The following is a 17,734-nucleotide window of genomic DNA, read 5'->3' as shown; positions in this document are numbered from 1 at the left end:
AGGGTTTACTTCCTCTTTAAAGCGGGAGTCTGGTGAAATTTTTTTTTTATAGATGTCAGCAGCTGCAAATACTGCAGCTGCTGACTTTTAAAATAAGGTCACTTACTTGTACCGGGGTCCAGCGATGTCGGCAACCGAGACCGAACCGTCCCTTGCTCCACGGGTGCTGCCGCTGCCATTCTAAGTGAGGGAATCAGGAAGTGAAGCGTTGCGGCTTCACTTCCCGATTCCCTACTGCGCGTGCGCGAGTCGCGCTGCGCTTTGTCAATGTTCCCGCTATCTCCTTGGACCTGTGTCTTTCCCAGGAGACAGCGGGGGGAGTGCGGGAGGGGGCGTGACTCCCGCGGGAGTCTATTCCCGGAAGTGGGTGCAGATACCTGTCTAATACAGGTATCTGCACCCCCCTCCCCCCTGAAAGGTGCCAATTGTGACACCGGAGGGGGGAGGAATCCGATGAGCGGAAGTTCCACTTTTGGGTGAAACTCCGCTTTAAAGTTACTATTGTAACTCTCACTCTTAGTGCTTAGTTACCTGTAGCAGAAAATGGACAGATGTTTTGTTCTGTTTATGCACTAAATACACAATTGAAATGTAAATAGCAAGAGTTACAATAAAGTGTGAAGTTGATCACAGGATGAAAGCATATGGTAACTTTTGGTTAGATATAGTTGGTTTGTTGAAGCAGCTATTGCAATAAAAATGCTAACATCAGCGTAGCACCCTGATATTTAAGCAGGGTTGCTAGTAAATTTATTTGCCAACTGATAGATGCCTTGGCCAATTGATAGGAGGTCAATTGATTTCACCCTAATTCTGCAATTGCTGCACTTCTCTCTTCTGTCAATAGATGGCTGGGTATCTGGGGGCATTAGATAAGACAGGGGTATTGCAAGGACAGATTAGGAATGAATGGGGTGTCTCAGCCAATGGGCAGGGATTTTCTTGGGTCCCTTGGCCTGCTGGAAGAGCCTATTTATTGGGTTCTGTGCCACCTGGGCGGCTGTCTGGGTAGACATGTGTTGTGTTGCCTCCACTTCCCTAGGCCCTTCTTCCACTTTGTCAATAGGTTCAGAGAAGAATAGTTCTGTTTAAAAAATGCGTAATATTCTCAATAAAAATGTTTAACCATTTCAGCCCCGGAAGAATTTACCTCCTTCCTGACCAGAGCATTTTTTGCGATTCGGCACTGTGTCGCTTTAACTGACAATTGCGTGGTCGTGCGACGTTATACCCAAACAAAATTGACGTCCTTTTTTTCCCCACAAATAGAGCTTTCTTTTGGTGGTATTTGATCGCCTCTGCAGTTTTTATTTTTTGGGCTACAAACAAAAAAGTGTGAAAATTTTGGAAAAAACACAATATTTTGTACTTTTTTTAAAAAAGCTAATTTTTTTTTCATTTTAGGCCGATATGTATTCTTCTACATATTTTTGGTAAAAAAATTGCAATAAGCGTAGACTGATTGGTTTGCGCAAAAGTTATAGCGTCTGCAAAATAGGGGATAGATTTATAGCATTTTTATTATTTTTTTTTTTTTCTAGTAATGGCGGCGATCTGCGATTTTTATCGTGACTGTGACATTATGGCGGACACATCGGACAATTTTGACACATTTTTGGAACCATTGGCATTAATACAGCAATCAGTGCAATTTAAAAATGCATTGATTACTGTAAAAATGTCACTGGCAGTGAAGGGGTTAACACTAGGGGGGGATCAAGGGGTTAACTATGTTCCCTGGGAGGTGATTCTAACTGAAGGGGGAGGGGACTGACTAGAGGAAGTGACGGGTGGTTGTTCCTAGCTAATAGGAACACACGATCTGTCACTCCTATCAGAACAGAACAGGGAAGTGTGTGTTTACACACACTCATCCCTGTTCTGTGTCTCCTGCTCACAATCACTTGTGGCCGGTGGTCATCGCAACCGACGGCCGCAAGCATCAGCACCTGCGCCTGCACCTGCTTCTGCTATCCGGACCCCGCAAGCCGACGTATAGCTACATGATTTTGCGCAGGGGAGCCAACCTGCCGCAGTATAACTGCGGCGGCTGGTCCGGAAGCGGTTAAAGAAGAACTTCAGCTTTTCCTCCCCAAAACAACAGATGCATTGTGCATGTAAATGAATCACAACCCCACTGTCAGTTTGTGTGTAACTTACCTCCTTTAGCTGTATACAGTAGGATTTTCACTCATCCACCTGGATTAATTTAAAAGTTCTCTGACTTTCTGTTTCTTTCCTTTTCCAGTTCTGATACTACGTGACCCATGATACTTTGAGCCTCTGTAGCTTCAGGAGTGGGAGTCACTTGTACCAGTTCTGGGAGTTGATGTGGATGGGCCCTAGGGTTACTGTGGATGTTTCTGGGCTTTCATGTGGGTGGTTGCAGCATGCCAAAGAATAATAGCTTACTGCAAGGTCACAGAGGAAGAACTATGGGAGGTTATTATGAAGGTGTTTTCTTCATATGTTTATTAATCACTTCACAGAGATCAGGTCTCTGCGAGGGACGGGCTTGAGGGGTAGGACTCTCCCTGCTCACACTGGTCAGCATATTTAACTGGACAGGATTGAATTCTATTTGGGGTCCATTCACAGCTAGCTTTCAGAACAGGCTGTGTGTGAAGGTATAAAAAAAAATGGAAAAAGGTCCCCCGAGCGGGGTTTTTAGGCAGCTAACCATAGATATGAACAAGGCATTAAATAAAATATTATATTAAAGTGCTTTATTGAAGGGTAATGAATGAATGTAACATATAAATATAAATTGGGAGCTCCAGTGGGAAAATACCCATACCAAATACATATAATAGCAAACATAGGTTATACACAGCATATGATAAGGCTATTGCATAACAATCCTGACGCGTTTCGACCCATGAATTTTGGGGTCTCTTCAGAGGATGAGTTTGCACTGAGTTTGGATGTACCCCTCGATCAGAGCCTCCCCACACAGCAGCCAGACCATCCAGTGTGCCCGCACGTAGCAGTACCCCAGGAGGGAGGGGGAACAGGAATCCACTTGATATGGCTTGCAAGGAGTCACACGTATAATTGCCCCCCTACCAACACACCACTGGGGGGTGGGGCCGGAACTCCAACTGTTGAGGAAAAGAGTCTGGCCGTCCAAGGAGGAAGTGGGTGTGTGAAGGTATTTCCTTCTTGAATAATGCTGTGATCTGTGAGGCAGGACTTGGGAGGTTTGAACTCTTCTTGTAGGTGTGACTGGGTGGGATTCAATGCTAATTAGCAATCCCACCCACCATCAGAGCTGTAAAGGAAGTTATATAATTTGCAGAGTCTGAAGGACTACAAAGGGGAGTTTACAGGCTTCAGCTGCTGTAGGAAGTGGCTGTGGAAAGGACAGAGTCTACCAGCAGGATTTACAGAGTGTCACATGATACAAAGCCACAACTAAACCCATAATGTCAGGGGATCTGCAGACAACAGAGCAACATGGTACAGATATACATATGAATGCTGGGATTGATCACTCCATTCAGTTCTAGTGAAAAGAAAGTTGGAATTCAGCTTTAATCTTTTAAAATAAGCTTATGTTTTATGTCTGCTATTTGGGACATATGGATTTATAGTGGGTGGATGGATTTATAAATAGACTGAGAAAAAAAGGCTGCATGTGAATGGTGACAATGATGTATGAGGAAGGAGAGAGGCAGGAAAAAGAGAATGTAAGGATGCTGAATGGATAAAAGAGTAAACGAGAGAGAAGGGAAAATTAATTTTGGTGATGTTGACAATGTAATAATTATCTTAATTGTTCTACTTCAGATTCATTTTTCCTCTGGTTGTGTTCCAACTCTATCCCTCCGGCTGGGCTTCAAAGGAAAAGGCAGTTCAATAACAACAACAAAAATAAATATATAAACGAGTGAACATTCAGATCACATTGTTAATCAAATTTTGTAAGGTAGTGCCCACAAAATAGGTGTTACATTGCAGGCATAGACTTTGAATACGGAAGCACATTTACATATTTGGTCCACTTGAATTGTGAAAATACATGCCATCAATTTCTGATCCATACAAACCAAACAGAAATATATTTAGTTAAAGTGTATATAAAGCCAAAGCTTTTTATTTTAATTTTAGATAGAGTGGAGGAGAATTAGAACCCCTGTTGTCTTATTTTTGCTGTCTGTAACCCCACTAAGAGGGATTTACCCTCTCTATTTGTCCTGATGACCATTGTAACTGACTGAAAGTGAGAGAAAATCCAATATTTTGGTGAAATCCTGCTATTGACTTTCCTCACTTTGGAGAGATTTTCTCTCATTTCCTCTTGTGTCTATGGGAAAGGGGGTGTGAAAATATCCATGCCATACTTATACCCCTTTATGGCCAACCAAAGGAGATCAGGTGCATGACAAGTGGTGGCACCACATACAAAAAGTTAACACAAATCCATCACTAAAAAAGGTACTTAAAGCAGAATTTACTTACATTCCATTCAGGAAGAAAATGAGAAGAACCAATGTTTTGGAGCACACAGTCCTCTTTTATTAAGAAGATGTGAAATGTATTGGACTGTAAGTGAAGGGAAGGGAAAGGAAAATCTCCTTAACCGCTTGCCGACCAGCCGCTGCAGTTATACGGCACGAATCGCCGTAGGTGTACATTTTGGGTGTGCACCGCCCATTGGCCAGTGGGGGAGCCAATCAGCGGGTCTGGCAGACTCGATGTCCACCGGCCGCATGCGATCGTTCCCCGCAATGATAGAATGGGGATCTGCCTGTGTAAACAAGACAGATTTCCGTTCTGACAGGGGATTACGCAGAGATCCTGTCTTTCTGCTATGCAGGAAGGCGGATCTGTGCGTTGCCCCAAGCAACCCATCCCCCATACAGCTAGTAGACACACTGAGGGAACACAGTTAACCCTTTGATCGTTCCCGATGTTAACCCCTTCCCTGCCAGTGTCAATAGTACAATGTCAGTGCATATTTTTAGCACTGTGTATTACTAAATAGAACTCGTGCTAAATGGAATAGTGAATAAAAAATTAATAAATAATAAACCGCAGCAGCTATTACAAGGGTGCTAGAACCTTAAAAATGAATGCATGAATTAACAGCGCTGGCAGAATATTGAACATCAACTTAATAATGTGCTCAAAAAATATTGACTGTGACAATATTATTAAGATATATACATATTTAATGAATAAAGTGCTACATGCTCCAAATGCAAGTGCTTTCTGATTCAGGATAAGGTGTTTCAAGTGCCACACTCCCCTCTTGTGATCCCACTCACCAGAGTTAATGGACCCTCAGCTTTGCAATCTAGGGGTCAATAAGGCTGTGATTTAAAAGATCTGATGTATATAAACTGGACTCTCAGAGAAACTTCAATATGGTATTCATGTGGATGGACCAAGGTTCATTCATCATTCACAATGGCAAACAGAAATAAAAAAAGCCAATAGTGAAGTACAGCTGATTCCTCCATAAAAATCCGCAATCAAACAACGCCACTCACGGGACAACTCTGTAAAACAGGCATCAGTAAGTTCCGGGTTCGCCGCTGGATGGCGTGCGTTTCACGAATAGCGGAAGTTGCATCACTGGTTCGTGAAACCGGAAATAGGTTGACACGTTTCGCCCCTTCTCCGTAGCGTCATCAAGGACACATTTTTAGCACTGATCACTGTAATAATGTCACTGGTTCCCAAAAAAGTGTAAAAAATGTCAGTTAGGTGTCCAATCTGTCCGCCGCAATGTCACAGTCCCGCTGAAAATCGCTGATCACTGCCAAAAAATAAATAATAAAAATGCCATAAATCTATCCCCTACTTTGTAGACACTATAACTTTTTTACCAAAAATATGTAGCAGACTACATATTGGCCTAAATTGATGAAGAAATTAGATTTTTTAATTTTTTTATTGGGTATGTTTTATAGCAGAAAATAAAAAATATTGTCGGTCTTTTTTTGTTTATAGCGAAAAAAATAAAAACCGCAGAGGTGATCAAATACCACCAAAAGAAAGCTCTATTTGTGGGAAAAAAGGAACGTCAATTTTATTTGGGTAGAGAGTCACACGACCGTGCAATTGTCAGTTAAAGCGATGCAATGCCGTATCGCAAAAAATGGCCTGATCAGGAGTTGGGTAGGTCCTTCCGGGGCTGAAGTGGTTAAAGAGAAATAGACAGCAAAAAAACTGATAGCAGTTTTACTTTTCCCTACTCAAAAAAAAGTTTTGGTTATTACTATGTTATACTGAAAAAAAGCTTAAGGTCTAATTCTATACACTAGATATCACACGTTCCTCTTTTATTTGCTGCAGGAATTTTTGAATAAAGAATACAGTGCTGAGAACATACATTTTTGGAAATCTTGTGAAAAGTTCCAGACCATTTCTGAAGATGACCCAGAGCAGGTAGCTATGATAAAACAAAACCCTGAATGTTGTGGCTAGCTAAATATGTTTAATTTCATGCTTTTCAGATCCCTGACATATGGCAGATGATGAAAAGGCAAGATTATTTACATGTTTTTTTTTGCACTGGGGTTATGTTCTATGATAATGACATCTTATTGCAGCACAATATGCTTTGTGTTCTTTTGACTGGCCTTAGTATGTACCCTTAAGACCAATGTAATTCCTGTTAGGATGCATTGGGGATTATTTACTAAAGCTGGAGAGTCCAAAATCTGGTGCAACCCTACATAGAAACCAATCAGCTTCCAGGTTTTATTGAACAAGCTGAAGTTAGAAGCTGATTGGCTCATCTGCACTAGATTCTGGGTGCTCCAGCTTTAGTAAATCTCCCCTATGGAGTGACCTTCCATTTCTCTCTGCTCTTTAATTATAGACAATGTGACAATGGCACTCTCAGCCTCACCCTATACAGAGATTTTCCAGCTAATGGGAAATAGTCTAAGGCCGGCCATACACAGTTTGAATTTCTTTCCAGCAACCACGATTTGCAGGAAATAAATGTGCACGATTCCCCCATCAACACAGACAGTGCTGACAGGGGAATCAGCAATTGTTTTCTCCGGGAGAAGACAGTGATTATCGCTAGCAGCTATAGTGGCCGCTAGCAATATTCATAAGAGAATCCGGCAGGCTGGTTGTACCCAAGTTGCTCGATCAATCAACATGGTACATTCAGCCTGCCCATTAATGATTTGAATCAGGAACCGCCTGAGATTTGAACCGTGTATGGCTGGCCTAAGTGCCAGCACACTAAAAGTGTTCGTTACTAGGGTTGGTTAACTCTGCAGCGGACACTCCCTGGTTGACAATTTTTTTATAACTACACTGAGCAAAATTATAAATGCAACACTTTTTGTGTTTGCCTCTATTTATCATGAACTGAATACAAAGATCTACAACTTTTTCTCTGTACACAAAAGGCATATTTCTCGCAAATATTGTTCACAAATCTGTCTAAATCTGTGTTAGTGAGCACTTCTCCTTTGCCGAGATAATCCATTCACCTCACAGGTGTGGCATATCCAGATGCATGATTATTGCACAGGTATGCCTTAGGCTGGCCACAATAAGGGCCCTTTCACACTGGGGCGGGGGCGGTGTCGGTAAAGCACCACTATTGTAAGCGGCGCTTCACCATCGGTATTCGTCCGCTAGCGGGGCAGTTTTACCCCCCGCTAGCGGGCGAGAAAGGGTTAATAACCACCGCAAAGGCGCCTCTGCAGAGGCGCTTTGCCGGCGGTATAGCCGTGCTGTCCCATTGATTTCAATGGGCAGGAGCGGTATACACTTTGCTCCTTCACCGCTCCGAAGATGCTGCTAGCAGGACTTTTTTTCTTGAGGGCTTTCACACTGGAGAGACAGCAGCGGCACTTTCGGGTCAGTTTGCAGGCGCTATTATTAGCGCAATAGTGCCTGCAAACCGCCCCAGTGTGAAAGGGCCCTAAAAGGCCACTCTCAAATGTGTAGTTTTACTGTATTGGAGGGGGTCCGAAAACCAGTCAGTATCTGGTTTGACCACCATTTGCCTCACGCAGTGCAGCACATCTCCTTCGTATAGAGTTGATCAGGTTGTTGACTGTGGCCTGTGGAATGTTGGTCCATTTCTCTCCAATGGCTGTGCGAAGTTGCTGGATATTGGCAGTTACTAGAACGTTGCTGTCGTATATGCCGATCCAGAGCATCCCAAACATGCTCAATGGGTGACATGTCTGGTGAGTATGCTGGCCATGCAAGAACTGGGATGTTTTCAGCTTCCAGGAATTGTGTACATATCCTTGCAACATGGGGCCGTGTATTATCATGCTGCAACATGAGATGATGGTTGTGCACAACAATGGGCCTCGGGATCTTTTCACGGTATCTCTGTGCATTCAAAATGCCATCAATAAAATGCACCTGTGTTCGTTGTCCATAGCATACGTCTGCCCATACCATAACCCCACCGCCACCATGGGCCACTGAAACACCTTTGGGTATGGCTTATGGTCGAGAAATGAACATTCAATTCAAGGGCAACAGCCCTGGTAGACATTCCTGCAGTCAGTATGCCAATTGCACACTCCCTCAAAATTTGCGACAAAATCTGCGGTATTGTGCTGTGTGATAATACTGCGCATATTAGAATGGCCTTTAACTGTGGCCAGCCTAAGACACACCTGTGCAATAATCATGCTGTCTAATCAGCATCTGGATATGCCACACCTGTAAGGATAATGGATTATCCCGCCAAAGGAGAAGTGCTCACTAACACAGATCTAGACAGATTTGTGAACAATATTTGAGACAAATAGGTCTTTTGTGTACATAGAAAATGAAAAAGATCTTTGCGTTTAGCTCATGATAAATAGGGGCAAACACAAAAGTATTGCGTTTATAATTTTGCACAGTGTATATAAGTATTTATAGATGTCAATATTTTATATCCCACAATCAACATATTATGAAATAGAATGAAAGACCAATCTGAAAGAAATTAAACATGATATTGGACTCATGTCTATTCTCCTTAGGAGATGTAATGTGTGCCATTAGCTTTCAGTGCCTCATTATACAGCAGCCTTTGGTATCTAATTGACCATTAAACATTTGCGTAGATGCTTAATATGACTTTACTTTTTATCATGGCACGATTTATGAAATATGAAAAGATTTTGTGAGCGGAGTTGTATAAAAACGGCAGCTTCAAGTCAAGTAGTATCAGACTCAACTGTGCGGTGCTCTAAGCTCTAGCACTCTAGCTTAATGCTAATAGTATAATAATAACAGCTAATAGTATTTTGGCTTTCCAGACTCCTATTAATGGGTTTAAAGACTGTGGGGTGGATTTACTAAAACTGGAGAGTTCAAAATCTGGTGCAGCTCTGCATATAAACCAGCTTCCAAGTTTTTTTCATCAAAGCTTAACTGAACAAGCTGAAGTTAGAAGCTGATTGGTTACCATGCACTGCTGCTCCAGATTTTGCACACTCCAGTTTTACTAAATCAACCCTGTGCCCTGTCAAAGATGATGTGCCTGGAATGTTGTAATGTTATTTAACTTGTGTCTTGAGCTTGTTGTGGTCTAGTGAGGGTTTTATGAGATGGGTCTCACACACAAGATTTTAAATGTAATAATCTAATGTTGACTTGCACATTTTGAGGGGTTACTATCTTCACTACGACCTCCATTTTCTTTACTCAGTTAGGATTTAATGGGACCTCATTATTTTCGGCAACACTGCTTTATCAATATTTGTTTGGTTCTGTCTCTTAAAATATAAGTCCAGCCCAAAATTCATGTATTTATTGCTGTCAGTGTATCCATTTGGAGAGATTTCTCCTAACTTTCTGTCCTAGAGACACAAGAGTAATGCCGCGTACACGCGATCGCACATTCCGACAACAAAATCCATGTTTTTTTTCCGAAAGGATGTTGGCTCAAACTTGTCTTGCATACACACGGTCACACAAGTGTCGGAAATTCCGAACGTCAGGAATGCGGTGACGTACAACACATACAACAAGCTGAGAAAAATGAAGTTCAATAGCCAGTGCAGCTCTTCTGCTTGATTCCGAGCATGCGTGGAACTTTGTGCATTGGAATTGTCTACACACGATCGGAATTTACGACAACAGATTTTGTTGTGGGAAAATTTGAGATCCAGATCTCAAATTCTGTTTGTCGAAAATTCCGACGGAAAATGTCCGATGGAGTCCGACAACAAGCTCCCATCGAACATTTCCCGTTGGAAAATCCGACCGCGTGTACGCAGCATAAAAGTGAGTGGAAATCACCAAAAAAGTGAAAAATCCAACATTTGAGAGTTGTAACTAGAACATTTGCTCTCATTGGAAGATTTCCCTTTCGCTCTTGTTCTGGTGACAACTGCATTTTTTTTTTTTTTTTATTTCTCTTCTCCTGTTCTAGTGCTAATAGTCACCAGAACAAAATATGAGAATGAATCTCCCTGATGACTTCATAAGTATTAAAAAAAATTCAAACCGATATTTTAACCTTTCCTCACTCTACTCAAAACTAGAAAAAAATGGTTTGGTTGGATTTCCTGTGTATGGATAACTGTTTGCTGACCTGCTGAATTTACCCTGGTTGTAAAAAAAAGATGAAAGTATATAGAAAAATTCTTCATTGCAGAAACAGTCCATAGAAATTATTGTGGAAATTTTGCATTTATACTTTTTCTTTTGGTTATCAATAATTTTCCTCAATGGCTGTAAGGCCATGAATAGCAAGTTTCTTCTATTGTGTATGTTTACACAGCTCATTTGCACTTTCGTATTCTATTTTTTCTTTGCAGTAGATACCTGTGTGGTTAGTCTGTATGAATGAAACTCAGAGGCAGGCAACTTTGCAGGGCATGTGTCATTTTTAAAATCCCACCACATTAGGTGTGTGTGGTTTCCTGATTGGTAGACCTAGTATGCAGTCACACCATAATGTATTTAGTCACTTTTATTGTGAAAATATTACATACTAATAAATCCGCTGTTGTGTTTTATAACATCCTCTAAAATAACATCTTAATTACTTTTATTAAACCCAAAACCAAAAATATAATGTGTTGCAGCTTACCAATCATTAAATGTGGTGGCTGCATTAACTTTGTTTTTATAGGCTGTTCTGCCTAGTGACATGACAGAGATCTACTGCTTTCAGTGATCGGGAGCAGTGATCTCTGTCATGTTTCAGTAAGCCCAAACCCCCCCCTACAGTTAGAACATGCTAAGGGAACTCACTTAACCCCTTGATCGCCCCCTAGTGTTAACCCCTTCCCTGCCAGTGTCATTTTTACATTGATCAGTGCATTTTTATAGCACTGATCAATGTAAAAATGTCACTGGTCCCCAAAAAGTGTAATTTTGGGTAAGATTTGTCTGCCACAATGTCTCAGTCCCGCTAAAAATCACAGATCGCCGCCATTACCAGTAAAAACACTAAAAAATAAATTAAAATCCCTGAATCAATCCCACAGTTTGTAAATGCGATAACTTTTGTGCAAACCAATCAATATATGCCTATTGCGATGTTTTTTGCCAAAAATGTGTAGAAGAATATATATCAGCCTAAACTGATGAATACATTTGTTTTTTATATATATTTTTTGGATATGTATTATAGCAGAAAATAAAAAAATAATTTTTTTCTTTCAAAATTGTCATCTGGATCCGACTTCTATTCAAATCAATGGGCTCCCATAGGGAACCATTGATTTTGAATAGAGACAGAGAAACGCTAGACAAGGCATAACGCTGTGTATACATCGTTAAGCCTCGTTAAATCGCGTTTAACACCTTATACTGGTGTCTGACATTTTTACAGCTCTAGCGCTGGAGCCTCAGAATGCACTGGTCCTGTTTTTTTTTTCTAGCTTAAAAACACCTATGCCACTTACAGCTAAAAAACGCCATGGTGGGCAGGAGGCCATAGGCTAACATGGAGAGGCGTTTTTAAGCTGCCAAAAACGCTCATAAAAGCAGCTGTAGAAACGTCCTTGGGCATGTAGCCTAAGAATTGGTGAGCTGGAATTTAATGTATGGGGGTTTAATACCACTTGAAATCATTATGTGCCATATTTGAAATCCAGTAAGAATGAGAATATTCTAACATATCCTGATACACATAACTAAAGGCAAACCTTTTCTTTTAGTTCTGGATAGAATGGAGAGGGATTAGAACACCTATTAGGTTTTTATTGCTGTCTGTGCCCCCATTGGGGAGATTCACCCTATTTGTCCTGTTTACCATTATTATTGAAAGTGAAAGAGAAAATCCCAAATTTTGGATTGTCCCTAGAAAAGTAGTAGAGGGGAAATCTTCCAATAGGGACACTAGTTCTGGTGGCTTGGGGGTCCCTAAGTGATTCCTTTAATTTGCAAGGATTTCCTCTCTTGTTTGGCTATGGGACAGGAAGTGAAGGTAAATCTAGCGCAATTGGACACAGATGGCAAAAAAACAAAACAAAAAACTGGGGTTATAACCCTCCCTTACTCTATCCAAAATGAAAAAAAAACGCCTAAAGTTCTACTTTAACTATTTAAGGGCCGCCCGCCGTCATTATACGTCGCTACTTTGATGCTAAATACCGTTGTTATGGCAGCAGCTAGCTGCCATAACCTTGTTATTTTTAAAAATGTCCGGCGGTCCTCTTTCAGATAAAAGTGGTCTCAGAGGCGGATTCGCTGCGAGATCACTTTTATAGGGGGCGTGAGAGGGCCCTTCCCGCCATGCTCCGGTCCTCAATTTATTTTTTTATTGCATTTTAGTGTAAATATGAGATCTGAGGTCTTTTTGTCATGCTTTTATAAAAAGGATGTTTACATTCCTTGTAATAGGAATAAAAGTGACCCAATTTTTTTTTTAAAGGACAGTGTAAAAAAAAAAAAAATGTAAAGCGCCCGTCCCACTAAGCTCGTGCACAGAAGCGAACGCATACGTAAGTCGCGCCTGCATATGAAAATGATGTTCAAACCACACATGTGAGGTATCGCCATGATCGTTAGCCCTAGACCTCCTCTGTAACTCAAAACTGGTAACCTGTAGAAATTTTTAAACGTCTCCTATGGAGATTTTTTAAGGGTAAAAGTTTGTTGTCATTCCACAAGCCAGCACAATTTTGAAGTATGATATGTTGGGTAACAATTTACTTGGCGTAACATTATCTTTCACAATATAAAAAAATTGGGCTAACTTTACTGTTGTCTTATTTTTTAAATCAAAAAAGTGTATTTTTTCCCCAAAAATTGAGCCTTGTAAAACTGCTGCGCAAAAAAAGGATGTGATATAAAGTATTGCAACGACCACCCTTTTATTCTCTAGGGTGTCTGAAAAAAAATATATAATGTTTGGGGGTTCTGAGTCATTTTCTAGAAAAAAAAATGATTTTAACTTGTAAACACAGAGTCTTAAAAATAGGCCAAAAACAGTCCTTAACTACTTCAGCCCCTGAAGGATTTACCTCCTTCCTGACCAGATCACTTTTTGCGATTCGGCACTGCGTCGCTTTAACTGACAATTGCGCGGTTGTGCGACGTTGCACCCAAACAAAATTGACGTCCTTTTTTTCCCACAAATAAAGCTTTCTTTTGGTGGTATTTGATCACCTGTGCAATTTTTATTTTTTGCGCTATAAACAAAAAAAAGAGCGACGATTTTGAAAAAAAAGCAATATTTTCTACTTTTTGCTATAATAAATATCCCCAAAAAATACAGTGGGGACGGAAAGTATTCAGACCCCCTTAAATTTTTCACTCTTTGTTATATTGCAGCCGTTTGCTAAAATCATTTAAGTTCATTTTTTTTCCTCATTAATGTACACACATCACCCCATATTGACAGAAAAACACAGAATTGTTGACATTTTTGCAGATTTATTAAAAAAGAAAAACTGAAATATCACATGGTCCTAAGTATTCAGACCCTTTGCTGTGACACTCATATATTTAACCCAGATGCTGTCCATTTCTTCTGATCATCCTTGAGATGGTTCTACACCTTCATTTGAGTCCAGCTGTGTTTGATTATACTGATTGGACTTGATTAGGAAAGCCACACACCTGTCTATGTAAGACCTTACAGCTCACAGTGCATGTCAGAGCAAAGGAGAATCATGAGGTCAAAGGAACTGCCTGAAGAGCTCAGAGACAGAATTGTGGCAAGGCACAGCTCTGGCCAAGGTTACAAAAAATTTCTGCTGCACTTAAGGTTCCTAAGAGCACAGTGGCCTCCATATTCTTTAAATGTAAGACGTTCGGGATGACCAGAACCCTTCCTAGAGCTGGCTGTCTGGCCAAACTGAGCTATCGGGGGGAGAAGAGCCTTGGTGAGAGAGGTAAAGAAGAACCCAAAGATCACTGTGGCTGAGCTCCTGAGATGCAGTCGGGAGATGGGAGAAAGTTGTAGAAAGTCAACCATCACTGCAGCCCTCCACCAGTCGGGGCTTTATGGCAGAGTGGCCTAACGGAAGCCTCTCCTCAGTGCAAGACACATGAAAGCCCGCGTGGAGTTTGGTAAAAACACCTGAAGGACTCCAAGATGGTGAGAAATAAGATTCTCTGGTCTGATGAGACCAAGATGGAACTTTTTGGCCTTAATTCTAAGCGGTATGTGTGGAGAAAACCAGGCACTCCTTATCACCTGTTCAATACAGTCCCAACAGTGAAGCATGGTGGTGGCAGCATCATGCTGTGGGGGTGTTTTTCAGCTGCAGGGACAGGACGACTGGTTGCAATCGAGGGAAAGATGAATGCGGCCAAGTAAAGGGATATACTGGATGAAAATCTTCTCCAGAGTGCTCAGGACCTCAGACTGGACCGAAGGTTTACCTTCCAACAAGACAATGACCCTAAGCACACAGCTAAAATAACGAAGGAGTGGCTTCACAACTCCGTGACTGTTCTTGAATGGCTCAGCCAGAGCCCTGACTTAAACCCAATTGAGCATCTCTGGAGAGACCTAAAAATGGCTGTCCACCAACGTTTACCATCCAACCTGACAGAACTGGAGAGGATCTGCAAGGAGGAATGGCAGAGGATCCCCAAATCCAGGTGTGAAAAACTTGTTGCATCTTTCCCAAAAAGACTCATGGCTGTATTAGATCAAAAGGGTGCTTCTACTAAATACTGAGCAAAGAGTCTGAATACTTAGGACCATGTGATATTTCAGTTTTTCTTTTTTAATAAATCTGCAAAAATGTCAACCATTCTGTGTTTTTCTGTCAATATGGGGTGCTGTGTATACATTATTGAGGAAAAACATGAACTTAAATGATTTTAGCAAATGGCTGCAATATAACAAACAGTGAAAAATTTAAGGGGGTCTGATTATATTATATTTTCGTATCGTTGCGACAACAGTTCGATATAGATAGATGGAAGATTCGACATGACGGTGGCAATAGTGAACTGTGTCTATCGAACCTGCGGTTGAATATGCATAACCTAAGTCTATTAGTCCAAGATTATTTCACATAGAGAGAAGAGATTCGACATTATAGAGACAATAGTACAAGAGCTGTTAGTGATGATGTAAAATGATGATGTTGATGATGAATGTTATTGGCTGATTGTAACCAAAGAAGAGGAGCAGTAAAATAGCTAGAACTAGAAGTACACAGGTACAGCCAACTTAGTTTCACTTACGATTGGCAGCAGAGAGAGACACACTGAATCATTTCAGACAGTCAATCTTAGCTGGTCCGTTTGTTTGCTAACAGAAAAACTGAATTCTTAAGCAATAAGCACAGCAGCAGAACAGATAGTGAAGCAAGCTATCGTTCAACTTAGCTTTTTCATTTCATCTGCTATTAAAGAGGAAGTAAACCCAGATGGGTTTTACTTCCTCTTTTGCTCCCTGCAAGCCTTGCAAATGAAAAGCATAATGGGCTAGTATGCATCGCATACTAGCCCATTATACAACACTTACCTGCAAATTAAGCCCGCGCTATCCCCTGAGCAGGCCGCGTCCATCTTCACCCCTCTTCCTTCCGGGTCCACGAACTCTGGCTCTGTAACTGGCCGGAGTCGTGTGACGTCAATTTCGCGCATGAAAGTGGGAGCTCCCAGTTACGGCACACGCTGGGGGGAAGAAACGGCACGGTGGCCCGCTTCTTCACAGCACATGCGCCGATGACGACATCGGCGCACTACAAGTGAAATATCTCCTAAACGGCGCATGTTTAGGAGATATTTCCACTACCTATAGGTAAGCCTTATTCTAGGCTTACCTATAGGTAAATGTCAACAAAAAGGGTTTACAACCACTTTAATCTGCTATTGTGTTAGTGTTGTGTTAAACTTGATACTGATACTAGTGTTGTTAGTGTTGTGATAGCCTCAGAGGCTGTCCATGTTTTGGGGGGGGGGGATTTATTATTTATTATAGTTTCCATATTATAGATTCTATATACCCTAATTTGTTTCCTGCGTGCAGGTAGTTTTGCCAACTCTGGCATATTTGTTGTTTATGTTCTATTTCTTGTGATCTATTTTTCATTTGATTTTACATCGTTACCTGCTTGCAGGTCTGATCACTATCACCAGTCCATTTTCTGCTAGAACTAAATATACAGCAATGTACCGTTCTAACGGAAAAGTGAAGGCAAGTGGAAGTTGTGGTCGTGGTTGTGGTCGCGGTCGTGGTGGACGCCTTGCTAAAAAAAGTGGCAAGGTCTCTGCTACTAGCTCTTCCTTAGGTACTGACACTTCTGCTGCCACAAACATGTCGTCCACAATTGTGAGTGTTACCACCATTGCCACCAGCAAAGCTAGTTCCACCATTTCTACTAGGTTTTCTGCCAGACCACCAACATCTGATGCCGCTTCCATTGCCAGTGCAGCTCCTTATACTTCTACAGGTGTCATGGCTTCTTATTTTTATGGCATAGGCAAGAAAACCAGTATTAAACAAGTGGAGTTGCCTTTACACTCACCACCACCAATGACACTGCCAGTGCCACTGCCCAGCCCCCCAAAGAAGCAATTGAGGGAGACAGCAGCAGAGACAGAGAGTGAGACTTTTTTTCATTGCCCCAAGAGAAAAGTTCTACTGAGGTAGACGACTCTATGCAACACGTTTCAGCAATAACTGGTTTTGGTGGTGATGATGATTTTGAGTGTGATGCTCCTCTTTCTCCATCCACTGCAGACGTATTATACACTCTTACCCCACAAGACTTACAGTATGACCAAGAGGAAGTGCAAGAGGGATATTCTGTGAGGAGTAGGACAGGTAGCAGTGCACTTTTTTTCATCTGCTGCTAACTCCCCTTATCCCTCTGTTATTATGGAGGAAGAATCCTGTAATGATAACACGACCTCCCCATCGCCCCTGCCATTAGCACTAGTTCACCAAGTGGAACTGTAGTGGCAACAGCTTCCACCACTGGTGTGTTACCTGCTCAGCTACATCAGTCCTAAATACTAGAGATAAACAGGCTGCATCGCGCTGCATCAACGCTTGGAAATACTTTCACAGATTGGAAGGCGGGTTCTTTGGAAAGTGCAAATTGTGTGGGAAGCAAGTGAGTAGGGGGAAAAAGTTGGGACATTTAACCAATACTGGTATGAACCTACACCTTAAAATATACCACCACTCTAATTTACTGCAGGCATAGGCAGAAAAAGAAGGTGGTAGTGCAGGAAGCAGCATTGTTACGGACTCTGACTGTACTGGTGGTACCTCCTCAACCACACCACTTACTCAGAGCACAGCCAATAGAGAGGGTTCAAGTAAGACAAAGCGTCCTCGTGCAGTAGTTGCACTGTAGACCCAATCAGGCTC

At 41.6% G+C, this 17,734-nt stretch overlaps 1 protein-coding gene across 2 annotated transcripts in view; it reads left to right on the top strand.

Annotated features, from left to right (window-relative positions):
• RGS14 (regulator of G protein signaling 14) overlaps nucleotides 1–17,734 on the top strand; it is a 160,597-nt gene that overhangs the window by 59,394 nt on the left and 83,469 nt on the right. For both annotated transcript variants that reach the window (XM_073620523.1, XM_073620524.1), the window contains one exon: nucleotides 6,304–6,396. In XM_073620523.1, the coding sequence (XP_073476624.1) occupies nucleotides 6,304–6,396 (93 nt within the window). The remainder of the gene's footprint in view (nucleotides 1–6,303; nucleotides 6,397–17,734) is intronic.

Source organism: Aquarana catesbeiana, linkage group LG03, assembly GCF_042186555.1.
Source record: "Aquarana catesbeiana isolate 2022-GZ linkage group LG03, ASM4218655v1, whole genome shotgun sequence".
NCBI lineage: Eukaryota > Metazoa > Chordata > Amphibia > Anura > Ranidae > Aquarana > Aquarana catesbeiana.
This window is presented reverse-complemented; position numbering and strand designations above follow the sequence as displayed.